At 37.8% G+C, this 20,000-nt stretch overlaps 1 protein-coding gene and 1 pseudogene across 1 annotated transcript in view; one reads left to right on the top strand and one right to left on the bottom strand.

Moving 5' to 3' along the window:
* Window positions 1-1,618, top strand: part of LOC137989058 (penicillin V acylase-like) — a 3,373-nt pseudogene extending 1,755 nt beyond the window's left edge.
* Window positions 1,619-7,270: 5,652 nt separating this feature from the next.
* The window catches only part of LOC137989057 (inactive tyrosine-protein kinase 7-like), a 92,677-nt gene continuing 79,947 nt past the window's right edge, over window positions 7,271-20,000 (bottom strand). The window contains exons 18-25 of the mRNA XM_068834946.1: window positions 19,149-19,265; window positions 17,810-17,994; window positions 17,144-17,263; window positions 16,967-17,043; window positions 14,263-14,303; window positions 13,742-13,838; window positions 9,971-10,067; window positions 7,271-8,791 (exon numbers count right to left, since the gene is read on the bottom strand). Coding sequence (XP_068691047.1) covers window positions 8,639-8,791; window positions 9,971-10,067; window positions 13,742-13,838; window positions 14,263-14,303; window positions 16,967-17,043; window positions 17,144-17,263; window positions 17,810-17,994; window positions 19,149-19,265 — 887 coding nt within the window. The 3' untranslated portion in view covers window positions 7,271-8,638. The remainder of the gene's footprint in view (window positions 8,792-9,970; window positions 10,068-13,741; window positions 13,839-14,262; window positions 14,304-16,966; window positions 17,044-17,143; window positions 17,264-17,809; window positions 17,995-19,148; window positions 19,266-20,000) is intronic.

Here is a 20,000-nt window from a genome sequence, read left to right as displayed (position 1 = left end):
AAGACAAATTTAAAAAAAAGTGGCCATTTTTGCATCAAGTCTTTTGGTGGTTTGCAACCAATCTCGAGAGACACAGGTAACATTGTAATGAAGCAAAAGGAGCTAATGATAAATCTTTATATGTTTTCGTCCACCAACATGGCGGCGATGACACAACGTGAAATAACCTTTGTTTACGAGAGCTGAAACCAAGCCAAACGAAAAATGTGAAAAAATGTACTTTATTGGTCATGGCCCGGTTGTTTGAAAGCCGATCAGCTTACCTGGATTAGTGTAAATTTTGCTTTCTTTTTTCAACTTTTTGGGGAAAGTTTCTTTCTGCTTATTTGTTTTTCAATATTGATTTTCTCTAATGTAAAACTTTGCCGAATGTTCGCGTTGACCATCATTTGGTAGTACAGACTGTAGAAAAACAAACACCGTGGTCAACTTTAATCTGGGATTAGCATTTAACGGCTTTTGAAAAACCAGGCCCAGATGTCACAAGCTTATTGATTTATTTAAATATTTGTGCTCAATCTTATTTCCAGAGTATAATTAAATCTACCATTCGAGATTGTAAAATACTTTTAAAGAGACATTTTTGGGCATACAAAACGCAACGTTATCACCGGAAACTAGAATCATCCCGTATAACTGCAGTGTGTATACTCATTTTTATAGAGAAAAAGATGGTTCGCTCGTTTGGAAAATCTCGACTTAAGTTTGGTTTTAAATTTCCAATCAAACTTAAAAATCGTGTTTTTATGTTTGTTTTCACACGACAGGACGTTCCTTCCATCAAATGTGGAGAGGCGATAGAGCCTTTGCAGTTAACCCTGTGGCCCCTGGCAGACTCTGGATCCGTACAGGAAGTGAGAGAGAGCATGTCATCAGAATCCTTTCCGTTGGTATTCGGTGGAAGTATTTTCGGTATCGTTTTTAAGGTGCACTTTTCGGTGATGGACAAAACCGGCGATGCCATTGTCATTGAATACACTGAGAAACGAAGACAGGTGTACAATAATACACTGGGTGTGATGACCAACGCCTCTCCTTAAGACTTCCAAATGCTAAACCTACGTAACTACGTTCAACTCTCAAAGTTTAATAACTAGCCGTTGGTATTGGGCCCAGTTAAATTTCCACCGACTGGAAAAGGAAGTGGGCTCCTTGGAATGCGCATGCTTGTTGACTTAACACCTCCATCAATGTTTGTCCGTGCAGCGGTGCTAAAGGAATTTGCCAGGACGCCCAAGACGAACATAACCGCCGTCAACATGGCTTTTCACGTGCTGAATTCTGTCGACATTCCTCACGGGGTAATATCTTATCATAAAGTCCAGAGGATTGGAGATTTCACCGTTTGAGCGGTGGCCAAGGAACAATGCCTTTTTATTTCCGTAACTACAACGACTTTACCATCCTTGTCGTGTATCTTGACAACGTGCAACCAGGAAAAATGATGAACATTAAAATGTTTTCAAAGATTGGCGGATTTCAAGATGTCACAGGTGATATGAAACATATGGGTGATGCAACAGGGGTCTCAAACATGGCGATGAACTGTAAGCTTGGAACTCGCTCACCAAGATCACCTTTTCTGGTGTTTAATTGCCTTTCGGTTGTTATAAGGAATGGAAGATTAAACATAGTTGAAAATTATGATTTGTATGTCGTAGAAAGACTAGCCTGGTTTAAATACTGTCGTTTTGTAGGCAATAATTTACATTGTAAAATGTCTGAATGACGATGAACTAAGCAGTCATATCCCATGTTACTTATGAGAAAAGTGACAAGCTGAATAAAGAAATAAGTGGCATGAGTGCATTTGTATTGAGGTATAGAATACTTCGGTTCACGGTACGTAGTTCCTCCTTTTTCACAATAATATTCCACATATTAACTAAAGCAATCGAAAGTTCTCAAAAGTTACAGGCATGTTTCTTTGTTTCAGCAAGTTGAAGTTTTGGCACCTATTTAGCTGATGTGGACCTGCTATACCCACTCACCCATGTACACTCACCGGCAAACGAGAGCTACAACACCGGGAACTCCATCCCCTACATGTTATGAACATGGAAGATATTTACAGAGCGGGACCTACTGTTTACAAAGGCAGCAATTTCTCCAGCCAAGCGTCCTACCGCATGGCAGCCCGATGCCCAAGTAAGAGCCATAATAACATAAGGCTTCTGACTATTGGTCATGAATTATAGAGTGCTTATACGATCTAATATTAATTAAACTCGCGTTGTCAAGGCGTTCAATCATCACTGAGGTCATTAAAGCAAGGTGGAATCTCGACCTTGATCCAAATATAAATGATTTATGTATTTATTTATTTATGAAGTGCAAAAACAATAGGACATAAGTCCCTACTAGGTTTAAGCACCAACCCAACCTTCTCCTAGAATAGTAACTTACCATTATAAATATCCTAAATAGGTTGCTTATTAACAAGTTTCACGCAGCAAAGGTATTTAATTACCCGGCGACATTTAGGACAAATTATTTTAAAGGTACGAAAGTTGTCGCCATCAAAAACGTTTTAAGTCTCTTGAAATAAGACGATTAAAGTTTACGCTTAAAAGAATCAGTAGCCTCAGCCTGCCTAACATCATCAGGTATATTGTTCCTCAAAATTGCTATCCTATTAAAATAGAAGTCCCGAAAAATTGATGTACGGTTATTACTTATCTTTAAGTTCAGCCCTGAGCACGCATGAGCACGAACGAGTTACATCAATATGTCCATCATGAAGACATTTAAAAAAGACAACTAAGTCGAGATATTAGAGCCAGTAATTAAAGGCAATCACTTCAGTTTGATTAAGCGATCCTTATATGACAAGTTACTACTATTTCTTAGTATAAAGCGTATAGCTCGTCTTTGCTCATTTTGAACTAGGAATAAATTGCTGATAACAGACTGAGGTGCCCATAACTGAGAGCAATAGCAAAAGTGCGAACGCATTAATGAACAGTAAAGACGCAGCAGCGCAACACTTCAACAATTCCTGTGCAGCTCCTTCTAATAAAGCTTAGTAAGCTATTTGCTTTAACAACTATCATGAGTATATGATCCTTCCAAGAGGTGTCATTTACGGTCACTACCCCCAAATCGTTTTCAGTTGAGACAATCTCCACATCTATAACATCTATACTATAGCTACGATATGGACTAATACGGTTCCTAGATATACGCAGATTACTGCACTTTGTAGGCTGAAAATACAATTCATTTCACAAGGACCAGGTTGCAAGCGAAACTAAATCCTGCTGTAATTTCAAAAAATCAGCATCATTATTTATGATCCTATAACATTTAGAATCGTCAGCAAACATAGCCAGCGTCGCACTGTTAATAGGCCCTTTCCGAGTTCATGTTCGCCTCTTCTTCAAAGCGAGTCTAAGTGCGAAGTTTTTCTTATAAAAATTAGTTTTCATTCATAAGCAAAGTAGAACTAATTACCATCACAAAAACTTCGCTCTTAGACTCGCTTTGAAGAGGAGGAAGACGTGAATCCGGAAATGGCCTATTACATTTGGCATGTCATTTACAAATAATAGAAACGGAATGGGTCCTAGAAGTTACCCCTGGGGTACACCTGATCCAGTCAATTTACTAAAAGTTCCATTTGTAACCACTCTTTGACGCCTTCCAGTTAGGTATGAGTAAAACCAGAAGAGTAGGGGATCATCGATTCTAAACGTTTTTAGCTTCGACATTAGCGTTGCCGGGCACACAGAATGGAAAGCCTTGACCTAGCATGCGCATGGGCAATAAAGGCTTTCGCTTTTTTGGAACTGTTATGATTAGGATGTCGGTTTTTACTCGTTCGCTCTTGTTTTCCTTCAATTTTGCAATGTTGGTGAATCCTTCAGCATGGTGTGAGAGAACTTCTTCCTATCGATACTGCTATTTCTATTAGAGTTTCTAATCGACTATCGTCCTTTGATTTCTTTGTTTGTCACATGCCCATGTTGGATGCCATCTTAACGGGTACTAAAAATTTAGGTCCTTTTCTTTTTGTTTAAAAAAAAATTCTGGTCATTCTTTACCCCGAGTTTTACAAACATTAAAATACGAAATATTTTGAGCAAGAGCCAATGTAGATTTGATTTAAAAACGCCATGCCATGATCAGGAGCCCATTACCACAACATGTCCTGTACCTCTGAAATGACGGTTAATATCGACAATTCCTAATTTTCTCTGGATTGACTGTTAGAAGTATACCTATTAAGGATTAAAGGCAATGCCGAACAGAAGGCATGGGAGCTCTTGGTCAGTGTCTGGTAAAGGTGAAGTCTGTGGAGAAAACGTGGACCCGTTCATGGCTGTTTATGGCGTGAGGAAGGAGAAGATTCAAGGTATTTACCAAAGTAAAGGAATGGCCTGTTCTGTCTACGTCAAAAAAAAAGATGACAAGGAAGTGGCGCATTTTGTGGCTTGGTCTGGTTTAACTAAATACGTAAACAAAGCAGCTCAAATGAATCACTTTTCAAGTAAACGCTTTGGAGAACACTCGGCTTCAATCGATTCGAAATCAACCGTTGAGACGTTTGGTCATTTTTTTGTCTTTTCCAGCGGGTTCTATTTTTGCTTCGCTTTCCTTTTAGACCTTTACAAAAATTAAGAATTTACCACGGACTTGGAGGCTTATTGCTTTGTTGGGCCTGAGAAACTTTAACTGAAATTAGAGTTCCAAAGAGACACTCAAACGCATAAACTACTGACAAGTGACACAAGTGGAAAAAATGCAAGAAAATTCAATTTTATTGAATCTGACGCGACCAAATTCATAACTTGCCTGGTTCTCTTATTGGCTAATGGAAAAAAAAAACGGAGAAAATCCGTCCAACTGTGAGTGAAACTGTCAACTTTTAACCAATAAGATTTTATTAGCTGTTGTAAGTAACCAATCAGAGAGCGAGAAAAGATACTGACAATGTTCACGTCAAATTGAATAGAATTCATGAGACGGCTGTTTACTGCGTCTTTTCCCCTCATTTTATCCCGCAGCTCCTGATTTCCACAGCTACTTTGACAATGTTATGACGCAAGAGGACAAATGAACCATTGTTATTCCGATTAGGCCTTGCTAATTACGTATTGCTATGTTCGCTTTGTATTTTTTGTTTTTGTTTTTGTTTTGTTTTATAGAAAGGAATATATACAGACTATTTCGGATCCGGTACATGAAAGACCAACCGGCTTTGGGAAGGAGAGGCTATGGTCTCGAGCGCACAGATTCTGCTTTGGGTTTCTACACAATCTTTCCAGATTCTGCGCACGCGTGCTGTTTTTTGGTCAACACTAATTTCCATCCCTCAAACTGACATTGGACATTTCGTAACGATTACACGACGCAATATCCCATGTTATATTGACAAGCTTACCGCTCTAAAAATGAAAACAGGCGTTTGTAAGCTATGCCGCGCTGATCTACAGTATTTAGGTCTAAAAACCTCGTTAAGACGGTTAATTTTCAATTGTTTTGATGTTTACTATTTTCCGGGAGGTTGTCTCGTTAGTCTAGTGGATATCGGAAACTGCAAGGTGAAGCCATCGATCCAGGTTCAACGCTTTGCCTCGCCTATAGACCTTTTCGGCTTGTACATTTTCTTTTCCCAATACAGATCATGTGATAATACTCAGGAGGCTTGGTCCTTTGTTTTCTTCATTAAAAAGAGTGCATGCAGGCATATTAATGCTTGCATGCCCTCATTTTAATGAACAAAACAAAAGACCAAACCTCTTGAGTATTATCACATGATCTGTATTGGGAAAACAAAATGTACAAGCCGAAAAGGTCTATTGTGAATTTTCTCAGCTTGTTTAATATCTTTGTTTCGTTGAAGTAGATTTGAAGTCTAAAGTAGACTGTACGTCGTATAAGTTGAATAAAAAGGGAAATGTCAGTTTGAGGGATGGAAAGAAGTGATGACCCTGTTTTTTTCGTATTCTTTGATTGCACTCACGTGAAAAGACGGCCATGTTGGTGCCAAAACAATTAAAAAAGTGTAGCTCACGTTTTGCATAATAATAGAGTCAAATTCCCAAAAGACTTTTTCGCTATTGTTCTTTCCACCAACATTCTCTATTTTCGAATTCCCCATCATACACTTTGTTTGCCCCCCAAATTTTGCATAAACCATTGTTTTCAAATGCTCTTGAGAATATGCAGTGTCCCCAAGAGCATTTGAAAACAATAGTTTATGCAAAATTTGGGGGGCAAACAAAGTGTATAATGGAGAATTCGAAAATAGAGAATGGCCGTCGTGACGTCAGGTACAATCAAAGAATTGTGCTAAGTTGCCATAGAGAAAAAAAACTGCGGTTATTAATTCATGTGGAATCCCTCGTATTGTTTTTTTTTTTTGAGTTCATTCAACTGAAGCTACTTGGATTTTCCGCTAAATTTAAACGCTCCAAAAAGATGTAAGAGTAAATGCCCCAGAAAATCTGATAAAAAAAACTAAATACATCGAAGTCCTTAGAATGCTTGCATTACTTTCTTTCCAGTTAGACAAGATCCTTTAATTCAAAGTGGTACTTCAAATACACATTCACTGCATTTATCGAGTCCTTCATGGAGACAATTAAACCAAACAAATTGACCTGCTCTCAACTGAATGGCTTCATAGCTCTGTTGGTTAGCGCAGAGGTCTTGGGTTCGAATCCCTTTGAGGTGTCTAATAGCCTTTTTCACGGTTAGTTTTTCTCATTTGCATTTCAATCCAATCTAACCTGAATGCGAGGCAATTTCGGGTTAAAGCTACAAAATAGCACGAAATTGCCTCGCCTCCACGTTAGAATACATTGTAATGCAAAAGAGAAAAACTAACCGTGAAAAGGCTATTGCAGCTCTGTGCTCAGTTACCAGGCCTTGGAATAAAAGCAAGGCTGGAGTTGACCTTGCTTTGATACAAACCTAACTGCTTTTGTTATGTAAATAGAAACTCGTCAGCATTACAACAACATGATTTACATGAAGAAATCAATGGGGATTGTATCAAAGGAAGGTCAACTCCAGCCTCGCTTTCATTCAAAGGCCTGGAAACTTAACACAGAACTGTAAAATGATCTTTTGGTTTAAATTGTCCAGGTAAGAGCGAGGGTCACTTCCCTCTTTTGTCTATAACCCGCATTTCATGTATAAATTAATTTCATAGGGCAGTTTCATTTCCAGACAAGACAGCACAAGACCGTTTCGTTTACCAAATTTACTTTAATTTGACTGATTGACTCTAAGAAATGTTTACACTGTTACGTCAGTTTGTCTATCAGCTCCCACTATTTATATTAATTATATATTTTTTCATTTTTTTGAGAATTTCCTCAAGCTTTGTACTTTTTTCTTGAAATTTTATGTAGGTAACTTTAAAACGAAATCACTTTGCTCGCATCGTCGAAGGTCTTTTTGAAAGCCGTGAGTAAGCCAAAGCTAAAATGGCGGTTCCGTTCCAAGCAAGTAAGCGGAGATTAACATCTTAAAACCCTAAAGGTTAATAGCAAAGCACTTTAAAGTGCAACAATGACATCTCTTCTTTTACAATTATAGTATGTTTGAATAAACATAAAAAGGGTTCGAGAGCTTCCTTTCTAAAAAATGATTTCTCTCCTACATGTATTTTGTTTCCCCCTCCATTAAGAGGAGAAGCCAAATGACTGATTATGTTTAGCTGGGCCACTATTAAGCAAGGGGTCACTGAGTTAAGGAGTGTTTATACACCCTGATATAGCGTACTAATACTCCTACATCTCTTTCGTGCCACACATACGTAAATTGATATAATCTTAAGCCCTTTGCTGTATTATTCCTCTCCTGGATATATTTTGTTTCCCCCTCAATTAAGAGGAGAAGCCAAATGATCGATTATGTTTAGCTACGCCTCTATTAAGCAAGGACTTACTGAGTTAACCAGTGTTTATACACCCTGATAAAGCCTAAGAATACTCCAACATCTTCTCTTTCATGCCACACCTACGTGACTCAATGTAATCTTAAGCCCCTTGCCGTGTGATTTCTCTCTTGAATATATTTTGTTTCCTCCTCAATCAACAGAATATTTTTCTACCACTTTTCGTTGCCGCTGTTGTAGTAGGATTAAAAAAGTCAGCATCAATCATACCGAATACTCGGTGATGATCACACCGGATTTCGATTTAGGTCTCCGAAATAAACTACTGCTAGTGCCTAAAAAATCTTGGAAAACGTTCTGCTTATGATCGCTAGCTAACGATTGTCAAACCTTGTCGGTTTTGTTTATATTTTACTTCGCAAAGCAATTAATTATTGTAGCAATTGTTGTACTAATGAATATTCTAAACAATATTGACTGATGTCACAGGCAAATAGATATTGCTTTGTTCGGCATTAGCATTAGATTAGATGTCGATAGTGGTTGCCAAAACATGTCACAATAATTTCTCGTTTAGTTAGTCTGGAATAAAACTGAGACTGATCGATTCCGTGGTCTTTTGGAGTTTACGACATTAGAACAAAATTGTGTGTTAGAGTTGTCTGTCTGATTGTCTACGCCTTTTTTAAATCGACCTAAATATGAATTAGGACTAGCTTTTGAATTTCACATTTTCTCTGACTCTAAAAACTAGTACTGCTACTGAATGACAACTACTTCAGCTAGCTTTTATAATTTCAGACTTGACCACTTTCTTGTTGAAGCCTTTGCATTTGTGGCCCCACGAACTCCTCTTGCGTCATCTTCAGTTTCTGCACCCACGTCCTCAACTCCTGAGTATTTTGCTCCATCGTACTTTGATTTGTCCACCAACGGGAGGTACTGCAACATATAGAAATAATAAAGGTTTCCTCAGTATCATGCAATTAGTTTTTACTTCTTTTTCTTAATTTTTTTGGCTTGAAATAAATTGTAATCGACAAAACTGAAATTCATCCTAGAAACGCATTTATGCCCATCATCCACAACAAAGTGGCCAAAAACTCCGACGATAAAACACTTTAAACTTTCTTTCTCGTAAAGAAATAACACAAAGATATTTGAAGAGGAAAATGATGACATGGATAGGATATTGAATCAAGTTGCCTATATAGGTTTCGAACGATCCAGTATAGGTAAAAAACGATATATAACGCCACTGGGAATAAATACTTTTTGTAGAATTTTGAAAACGTGTCAGAGTGGGTAGCCCTAAAGCAATAGTAGCATTCTAATTTGAATTTGACTTTACGTAGCACTTAACTCAATTTATTACACCATTTTACATGTACAGAAACAACTTCCAAATAAGCCAACTTCATCTCTCGGTTCTACCTTTAGCAATTGCACTAATATCGCCGAGTTTCCCTTCTTCCCGTTCATTAAAGTAAAAAGGAAACCATGGTTTGTCATTCAGAAAAAAAATCCCATCCAACGTTCCCTTTATTTATCATCTTCCTAGAACCCGTTGCAACCTTATTATTATAATAATCGCTAAAACTGGACATTTAAAAAAAAAGGAGATTATTCCCCAGAGAAAATGAGATAGATTTACGTGGAGTGTGACATGCCTAATTAGTTATTTCCCTCGATGCAGTTGGGGCATTCCTGTCATCCGGGACTTTCTCCAGCTCTTATCCAGCGCAGAAGACAGGCGTAGGGCCTCCTTCAGTAACTAATTCAAGAGAGTCAAGATCATTTTCCCCTCCTCTTTTCTTAGTTTCTTGTGGATGGCGGGTGTGCCCTCACATTTGCTGGAATCATGCCTTCTATATTTAGTTATTTCTTAGAAGGTACCATGCTGATTTTAAATAAACGGCCTAGCCCAGCAGGGCTCGACCAAAATATCCCAAACATATGTGGTATTAATATCTGTTTCCAAGAAAAAAGAGCTCGCTCCAAGCAACGCCTTGGCAAAAATATCAGTCTTTATGCATGGCGCATGAAACAAAAACAAAAAAAGAAAAAAAGAAACGAAAAAGAAAGAAAAAAATAGCACCTTGAAAACGTCTTGTTACTGACCTCTCCTTCGATAAACGAGCGCAACCTCTTGGAAATATTTACGAAATCAGGGCGGAGTACTGGGATCTCTTGCCAGCACATCTCCATCAAGTTATACCTGATGATAAAAAAAGGAGGAGGTGAGAAGCCTATATCTCCAACAATTCTTCCTTCAACCCTTTCGCAAGAAGGTTTATGTTTGGATATTTTTTCGCTGCAAAATGCATTGATTCTACGTTTAAGGTCTTGCGACATTTTTTGATGGATATAATGCCATTGCTTTTGATCGGACATTCTGATGTTGATTTGAAAACGTATTGAAAGATATATAAAGTTCTCCGGTAAAGTATAGCACTAAACACTAAACATGACAGAGAGAAAGTATCTCGTTATCCCAGATTTTTGACGTAAGGGACGGTTAGTGCTTATACAGATAAAAGAGCTTCTTGACATAGAATAAATCTGCGACTTGTTCCTTTGAGAAAATACAAATGGTACATTCGAACACTTTAGAACACTTTATTTTAGGGTGCATAATTACAGTAGAAAAAACTGTACTCTCCCTTATAGCCCTGTTAAACTAACCTCGATTATCCGGAAATCGATTATCCGGATTTCGCGATTATCTGGACTAGCTTTTCTGGTCCCATTTTTTTGCATAAATATTAATTAGTCACATTCATTACCCGTAGAAAAGCTATCTTACGACGAACTGAGATATAAAATTCCAGTCAGAACTGAATTTGTTTCGCATCAAAAGACAATTTAGGGCAAGTTTATTGCTCGAGTGATCTTAAATGCGCCTAACACGCACCGTAACTAATGCAGTGCATTTCATTGAGCGTTCATTGGCTCAGAGTTGTTTTGTTGCTAAGTGGAATTTCGCGCTCCGCTTCCCCGATCAGCGTTGGTATGATAAACACAAGCTTGTGTCATGAAAACTGTTTCCATCATGTCGACAAAGCGTAAGCGTTCAATTCTTTCTATACAAGATAAGCAGTCAATAATTCTACGATTGGAAAAAGGCGAAAAAGGAAAGAACTTATCCAGTAAATATGGCGTCAGTAAACAGCAGATTTCGGACATCCGCAAAAACAAAGTCAAGATTATGAAGTTTGCCAACAACTTGGAGATCGATCATGAACTAAAACGAAAATCATTGAAAGTTGCACATGATGAACAGCTGGATGAAGCCCTATACGCATGGTTCATACAACAAAAAACAGCTTGCACACCAATTTCTGGTCCCCTTCTGCAAGAAAAAGCAAAGCACTTTCACAGTCAATTATATGAGGAGAACGCGAACGGCGAAACCTTCAAAGTTTCGACAGGATGGCTTGAGTCTTCAGTCAGGGGCACCCAACGAGAATATAGCTCAAAACCACTTAAACCTAGCATTGTCAAACGTATTTTAGTATTTAAACAGTAGATATAGGCATATTTTTATCCCCTAAAAATTTTTCATCTGTTCGGATTTCCTAGCTGAAAGTGTAGTGATCCGAAAATTATAGGGATCAAAACTTACCTTTTCGAAAATTTCAGCCAGAAAAAAGGCTCCCGAAAATTCTAGGTGACCTTTTTAGGGTAACAATCCGTTAGGAATGGGTAATTATAACATGTTTTAGATGTTCGAAAATCCTAGGATATATAGTGTTTTACAACAAAATTTCCGAAAATTGACGTTGGGTGCCCCAGTTCAGTTGAAGATGAAAGTAGCGACGAGGAGGATGAGAGTCGAGATGAGCAAACTGTTACAAACACTGAAGCTGTTGAATGCTTTAAAAAGTGTTTGACATGGATGGAGAGACAAAACAATGTGGAAGCTATTCAACTTATGCAGCTTCGAAGAATGATGGAATTAGCGACACGTACACGCTGTAGAAACTTGAAGCAAACTGATTTACTTGAACATTTTAGGCAGAAATGACTTGTTTGGTTCATACTTGCATGATTCTCGAATAAATGTTACGGTTTACAAATGTATTCAGTGCTGACTCATTAATATTCATATTTTCGATTATCCGGACTATTCGGGTCAGTCCCTAAGGGCCCAGATAATCGAGATTCGATTGTATTCCTTTGTGACTAATAACTAAACCTTAAAGCAAAAAAGTGGAAATTAGAAGATGCCCACGTACTGCTATTGCCAGCATCTTCCAACTTGTAACAAATGAGTTATTATTTATTTATTTATTTACCAAAAATGTAAATTAAATTGTAAATAGAAAGGAAGAAAATAATTAAAAAAAAAAAACGTAACTAAATTTGCATTTTGGTGAGGAGACATTGGAGGACCTGAAGAAAAGAAAGCACTGCTTTTGCTCTGCTTTCTGTTATACGAGGCCGAAAATACTTTGAAACAAGATATAATTAAATGCTCCAGAAATTTGAAATAAATAACCCAAAAAAAAAAGCAAGGTGAAACCAGTCCGGTGTAGTTAACACATAACGCATGCGCACAACCATTTCAGCGGACAATTAGCAGCCATGGACAGCTGGTTCGGCATTGCCGGGTTTCGTCAGCATGGCGTGGCTAACGTTAATATATATAACATACCAGGTGTTGGCCACTGCGGGTTGGTGTTAGCGTGTGTCACCTTTTTTTGTTCTTTTCACATAGAAATAAATAAAAACTCGAAAAAAATTTTCTAATAATATTAATTGCTTATAACCGTAGGACGACTGTAAATTCTTTCGGTTATTACAACGAAAAAAGTGCCTTAGAAAAACATTTGACAATAAAAAATCGCGACAGAACGTTTCTTAAAAAAAAGTTAAACAAAAAGTTTCTCAAGTATGAAGTCTATTTGGATGATTGACAATTGACGGTTCTTTAGGTTTGAGACCTTGTTCTAAGTTAAGTTTTTAACTTGTAAACTATTTTCATCTCTTATTGTTCGCCTTATTATTTATAGAACTTAGATTTTATACATTTTTTACTAGATAATGACGTACGGTTACGGTAACGTCGAAACGTCGTCGATTATTATTCAGCTTTTTAGATCTTAGAAAGTGTTTAAGAAATGTTCTGTCGCATTTTTTTATTGTCAAAAAGTTATTCCATGAGCGTGTGCTGGATATGAGATGGTAAATAGCCAACGAGGCGCGAAGCGCCGAGTTGAATTTAACCAGTCTCATATCCAACAAGCGGGAATGTAATAATTGTTTCATTAAATTATCAATAAACACTGAACGCTTGGACACTTGCAAACTAAGACCAATCAGTTTCCAGCTTGGCAACACCTGACACAATCGGTTTCCACATCAGGTCATGCGAGAGGCGGTTGTAGAGGAAAGCTTCAGGGGGTGCCCCCCACCTCCCCTCCAAGATGACCCGCAGCCTTCTAAAATAGGAAGTATTTTGCAAAAAAAGGCACCCGTCAGTTCATTAATTTCTTAGGTGCGCACCCCCTTCTAAGAAAAATCCTCTATTCGCCCCTGCATAAGTTATATGAGTTGATAACCGAGATTGAGTGAACTCAACAGAAAGCTAGCAACGAAATATCCAAGGTTGAAAATTTAATAATACTTTATATTTCCGACAATCAGAGAGTAACTCATTGTGAAACAGTCGTTATTCCGCCTGACCAATTACTTTATTGTGTAATTGCTAGGAAGTGCCCAACCACATAAGTTGGAATATTTGTTCTAGTCCACGATCATTTGTTCACTTCTTTGTCATAACGTTTGCCCTGAATTCTTTCCTTTAAATAAATAAATAATAAATAAATAGATAATCTTGGGTTTACAAAAGACAAATTGCGTATTTTTAAAATGTGGACGGTAACTCACAGGTTGTTGGCGATGTGTGCAGGCTTCGGCATGCGATATCCTCTTTTCAACTCCTCCATTGTCTTGCCCTCAGACCAACCAGGGTATGGTATGCCTCCTATTGATTGTCAAATGTTTTGTTACGGTTTTTGTTGAAATGAGATACAAATTTAGGCTTTAATGGAACATGGCGCCTGAAGGCGTTTATAGAGAATTCGTAGTACTAATCACGTAAACAAATATAAACGTGAGAATCAAGCAGAAACTCGGTAAGCAGCAAAGTGATTATAAGAAAAAATAAACAAGCACACAAAAAAAAAACAAGAAAATCCAGTACATGGGAGAATTTCCATATAAATTCACCTGAAATAACAATTGTAGGTATCGAGGGTTTAGAACAAACCAAAACCGGCCAACAAACACAAACACACAATCAAAAATACCGCGGCTAGCCATGGGAGATAACAATCGAACTCACACATCCTTGCGATATCCCTCTTATTTAAAACGTTTTAGCTTAAAATAATTTCATGGGTACCCACCAATTGTGAATATCTCATAGAGAACGACTCCATAGGACCACCTGTAAGACAGAAACACAAACATACGCACACACACGTTTTAGTCAGGACTGGGTTGCAGGGATGCATGGTGCAAGGATAGCGCAATAGTGAGAGTACTCGCCTCCCACCAATGTGGCTCGATTCCCAGACTCGGCATAATAATAATAATAATAATAATAATAATAATAATAATAATAATAATAATAATAATAATAATAATAATAATATAATAATAATCTTTATTTGCCAAGTAAAACTAAAAATAGATTACATCAAAAAAAATAAAAGGAAGTTCTTGAAAATTGAATTGTGTACAATTAAAAAAGAACTGTCTTATAATAATAATAATAATAATAATAATAATAATAATAATAATAATAATAATAATAACTATTAACCATCTATGGCGCTCTTCATCCCAGCTACAACGTAAGCCGTCAGTACTTACAAAGAAGAGAAGGAGGGCGTGGACTAAGTAGTGTTGAAGACGCCATAAATATTGAAGAAAGAAATATCAATGTCTACATCAGGCAGAGCCAGGAACGTTTGTTGAAAGCTACACGGGAGAGGAAGAATGTCGATGAAATTGAAACTTTAAAGGAGTATAAGGAATGGATAAAGAGGAAAAGAATTGAGGACTGGTCTGGAAAGCAGCTGCATGGGCAGTTCAAGGGAGAGACAGAGGACCTATCTGGTGTTTCCTGGAATTGGATAAGAACTGGTGAACTGAAGAAGGAGACAGAAGGGCTTATTTTTGCCGCGCAAGACCTGGCACTAAGAACAAACGCCTTAAAAGCCAAAATCGAAAACCAAAATGTATCATCCAAATGCAGAACGTGTGGTAGTCACGATGAAACTGTGCAACATATTTTGTATAGTTGCCCCAAGCTTGCGCAGACCAGGAGCCCATCACCCGGAGCGTGCAATTTAACTATACTTGTGCAACGGCGTTTTCACCAGTAAGGTTATTTTTAGATTGAATTTCCCGCTAATGAGACTCCCACAGGAGCCCGATGACCAATTACAAGAAATTAAGCTGACGTCATAGGGTCACCGAACCGTAACTGACTTTGTTTTTTGACCTAATTCGCGGGAAGGGCTAGTCTAAAAATAAACCTACTTGTGAAAACGCCGTTTCACAGACGCTGTATGGAAGCTGTACGCTCCAGGATGGGCTCCTGCGCAGACAGAATATAAAAAGAGACATGATGTTGTTGGGCGGGTCATACATTGGGAGTTGTGCAAGGAATATGAATTTGAGTGCAGTGACAAATGGTATGAACATTCCCCCAAAAGCATAGAAGAGAATGAGGAAGTAAAACTGTTGTGGGACTTTACCATCCAAACAGACCGTGAAATCCATCACAGGAGGCTAGACATTGTAATTCAGGAAAAGAAGGCAAATGAAACAATCATTGTGGGCATAGCCGTTCCCGGAGATAGCAACGTACGGCAAAAAGAAACTGAAAAGTATAAAAAGTATCAAGACCTGGCAAGAGAGATTAAAAGGATCTGGAAATCAAGGACAAAAGTGGTGCCAGTGGTAGTAGGTGCATTGGGTTCAGTGTCAAAGAAGCTGGCAGGCCACTTAAAGCAACAAGGAATTAAGGACCGAACAAGAACGATGCAAAAGTCGGCACTCCTCGGACCGGCACATATCCTCAGAAAAGTGCTGGAAGTCTGAGGTCTCGGGATGAGACTTAACTGGATATTTCTCCCCAGGGAAAAACCCTGTGCTCAATTCTACATAATAATAATAATAATAATAATAATAATAATAATAATAATAATAATAATAACTATTAAGCATCCATGGCGCCCTTCATCCCAGCTACAACGTAAGCCGTCAAATAAGACTAATGAAGATGAAGATGTAAACCCCAGTTACTGTAAACACGGATCGGAGTGAAATGTTACACCCAGCAACTTCAGACTGGGTTTTCTATCTATAAAAGTCAGAGGAACTGGTAAAGCCTTAGTGGGTTTGCCTTTTAGAAGTTTAACTTTAGTTGCGTTTAGTTTAGTTGCATGGGATTAACAGTTGTTCATTCAACAGTAGATAAATAATTAAATCATCAGTAAATTTTACAAGCGAATTTTGATTCGGTGTTATGACCTTGATATCACTGACTATGATAGAAAACAATATATGGCCTAATACAGTGCCCTGGAGGACACCTCTATTAATGTTTAAATGATTCGTAACAACGCCATCAACAACAACTCTTTGTTTTCTCCTTGTCAAAAAACTAATAATCCAGGCATCATGTGTAGGTTGAGTTTGTTGATTCTCTACTATTCACAGAGAGGTTTTTCTCCAGACATTCCGGTTTCCCCTGTCCGTCCTCAAAAACCAACATTTGACCTGATATGCCTTGATTGTTGATTTCAGTCTACAGTGTCCCCAATCTGTACTCCAGCCTTAGAAGGACTAGACATGTAAATAAAGTTCATTCCTTTTCTTTCCTTTACTCAAATGTAGTATCAATCGAATCGAGTTTGCACGCAGAAACCAATGCGACTAACTATTCATGTTTATATACCTTAAACCGACCAAACGGGGTTGACAAGAATAGCTTTCCTCCTAGGCACTAACATTATTGCATTTCCTGACCTGATACAATTGTGTCTTAGGCACTAAGTACTTCAAAAGTCTGGAAATTTAATCGTCAAAAGCACATACACATCACTTTTGCTTGACAGATTTGCAGGATCTCCAAAGAGTATCTCAGGTGCCGTCCACTTTATTGGCATACAGCCCTAGGGAGAAAACAGCATTGCATTTTCGTGTTAAAAACAGAACGTCAAAGAGGTACACAGAGAACAAAGTGAAAGGGAATCCATCAATAATGTAACCAACCTTTTTGGCATTGCCATGTCCATATTTAAAGTTCTGGTAAGCTAACCCAAAATCAGTGACCTTGCACACACGGTTTTGATCAAGAAGTACATTTCGTGCTGCAAGATCACGGTGAATAATCTACAAAAAGCAAATAATCAACGTTAGTCATGCTCGCGTATAGGATAATATGTTTTGTAATCCCACCTGCCTTCGCCTTCGGCAGATAACACAAACTTTGGCCTTGATAATTATCGCTATCATGGGAAAACCGAATCCAATAATTGTTAATTAACTAATATGATTAGAAAATAACGTAGCCAATGTTCCCCGATTACTGACTTGCAAAGACGACTGTTGAATTATCATGACGACCACGGCGGGGGCAGATCACACTATGTAATATCAAGGCATAGGTCGGTGCATGGTTCTCCAGCGTTATCCCAATGTAGAAAACCCAGTGTTTAAAGCGCGCGCTAGTACGTGTCACCTATAGCAATCCATTGCTTTTCGATATAAGAGTATTATAGCAAAATGATCACACATTTTTGTCTACATAATGTCAAACACTACAAGGAGTAAGCATATCGCATGATGCATTTCGTAGATACAATCTTAATCTGTGAAAGATTACAATAAGCAACAATAGTACCATATCGTATGGCATGCTTGTTTCGTGTCACATACCCCTCTGGATGCCAGGAACACCATTCCAGTAGCAATCTGGTTTGAAAATGACATTAGGTCATAGGTCTTCAGTGGCGCTACTGCTAGTTTTCCGCAATAATGTTTGTCGAAAATTCCACGGCTTTTTCTCAGGTACCCCAGAAGATCCCCACAGGGTAAGTACTCCATGATCAAAATTGGCTGTACTGTAAAGGTTACACAGAGTTTGGACAACTTCTATAATGCTGCATTCACTATTCACTATTAGCTATTATTCACTATTAGCTTCTCGAAAAGGTGGATATGGGCTCTATCATTATTAGGTTTAGACGCTTTTAAGAAGTAAACAAATAAAGCAGTATTTGCGTGGCTCTGTGTTGGAAGATCACAGTTTAGCCAACCACCTTTGTCAGCATCGCATATTACCGGCTCACCTTCGATGAGCAGAGGGGATGAGAATGAAGAAAAGGGCGACTATCTACACATTCCCCAAGTTAAAGGTCATGTTACCCAAGAATGAATGTAAAAGTGAGAAAAAAAAAAAGACATGAATTAAATAATAACTAAAAAAAACATTAATCAACGTTACTCATAATTTCCACATATTTGTGAAGAACTTTCTATGGCGAAAAAAAAAATACTAAGGGCTGGATTTTTAACATGACGTAAGTATAGTGAGTAAGAGATGATTAAAAATTTGTAACATATTTTTAAAGATAAAATATAGAATTGTCATGCAAAATGTACAATTCCTTTAAATTGTTTATCTCTCCCTGGTGGTCTTTGCAGCCTGAGCCAGTTTCTTGCACAAAAGACTAAATTAATAATAATAATTGCAAATAAAAATAAATAAATAAACCAAAGCCTCAAAAACTTTCTTGTATGAAGAAGCTCCACGTGGGTTCTCTTTAGAAGTGTGAAATCAGGCACGTGACCATTTTATATAGCCAACCATTCGCATTTTTACTAAAACTATCAGCTGCAAGGGTTTGCATTTCAGATTAAAAAAAAAAGTTCATATCTTTTGTCATTATTCCATGGCATTGCTTTGATGATTCACCTATTTTGAAAATTGCTCTGTTTTTCTGTTTCTTGACCTTATGCTATGCAATTGTTGGAAATGAACTTGACGTTAAGAGGGTTTAATTTGTTCTTGGGAAATGTGGTGAAAACGGCCATTATCTCGTTACTCGTGTAACACGGCAAAAATGGGCTAGAATTACCCAAACAATTTGCTTAAATAGACAAATTTAGCCCTGAATATCATCGATTGATAAGGTTTTCACTAGCGGTCTTTTATTATTGCTGCAAATTTCTCACAGCTGTTTCTACAGTTTAGCAGTTGCAATAAGATCCTTACTTTGGGTGGTGACACAGCCAATGAATTGAACAATATTCGGCTGAGGGCTGTCTCCAATAAGTTTGCCCAACCCGATTTCTCTCATCAGAGCGACTTTTCCTTCATCTCCAGATGTGGCTACAATAAATGACACCAGGGTACAATAAGATTGGACACATGACTTGTTGAGGTGTTTCATGTATTTCTACCTCCTCAACTGAACTATTAATAACACAGTTGTTTTAATTTCCCAGACTCATCTTTGTCTCATTTTCTTTACGTCATGAAGCATTGTGATAAAAGTAAGTCCATCTTTTTAATGCCAGTAGTTCATTCGCATAGGAGGCTGATATCAATGGAAGCCGATTGTGCGCTTCTTACTCCATTTTACAGATAATTAGAGCTACAGCTACAAAGGTTAAAGGAAGGTGTTAAAACATGCAGACCTTTAAGTCGCTGAGAATCGAAGTTGTGACGTTTGGCTGTCAAAGAAGCGCACCAGTCAATTAAGCTACCCCTGCTCCTGATTCAGTGTTTGGGGCTCCAACGCTTAGGGAGAATCGAATATGCTTGATCGATTCAAATCTCTACTCTGTCAACCAGTTGGGGGTATTTAACCATCTTATACGGTATTTAATTTTAAACTGCAATTTAGCAATGGAAAATAGGCTCTATAAATGGTTAAAAGCATTATTTATCTATGAATTTTATGAGGAACTTTATCCCTTAATTTGCAGCGAGGGTTAAAATCTGGTGTATTCGAGGCAAGACGTCGCCATGGAAGCTTGAAATAAAAGCTAAAGAACAAGATATCTTTTTACACTTGCAATGAAGGATTAGGAACCTGTTAGGAGAAGGTGATCTATTTTGGTA

This window comes from Montipora foliosa, unplaced genomic scaffold, assembly GCF_036669935.1.
Source record: "Montipora foliosa isolate CH-2021 unplaced genomic scaffold, ASM3666993v2 scaffold_438, whole genome shotgun sequence".
Classification (NCBI taxonomy): domain Eukaryota; kingdom Metazoa; phylum Cnidaria; class Anthozoa; order Scleractinia; family Acroporidae; genus Montipora; species Montipora foliosa.
The sequence above is the reverse complement of the archived record's forward strand: the minus strand, read 5'-3'. Positions and strand labels throughout refer to the sequence as shown.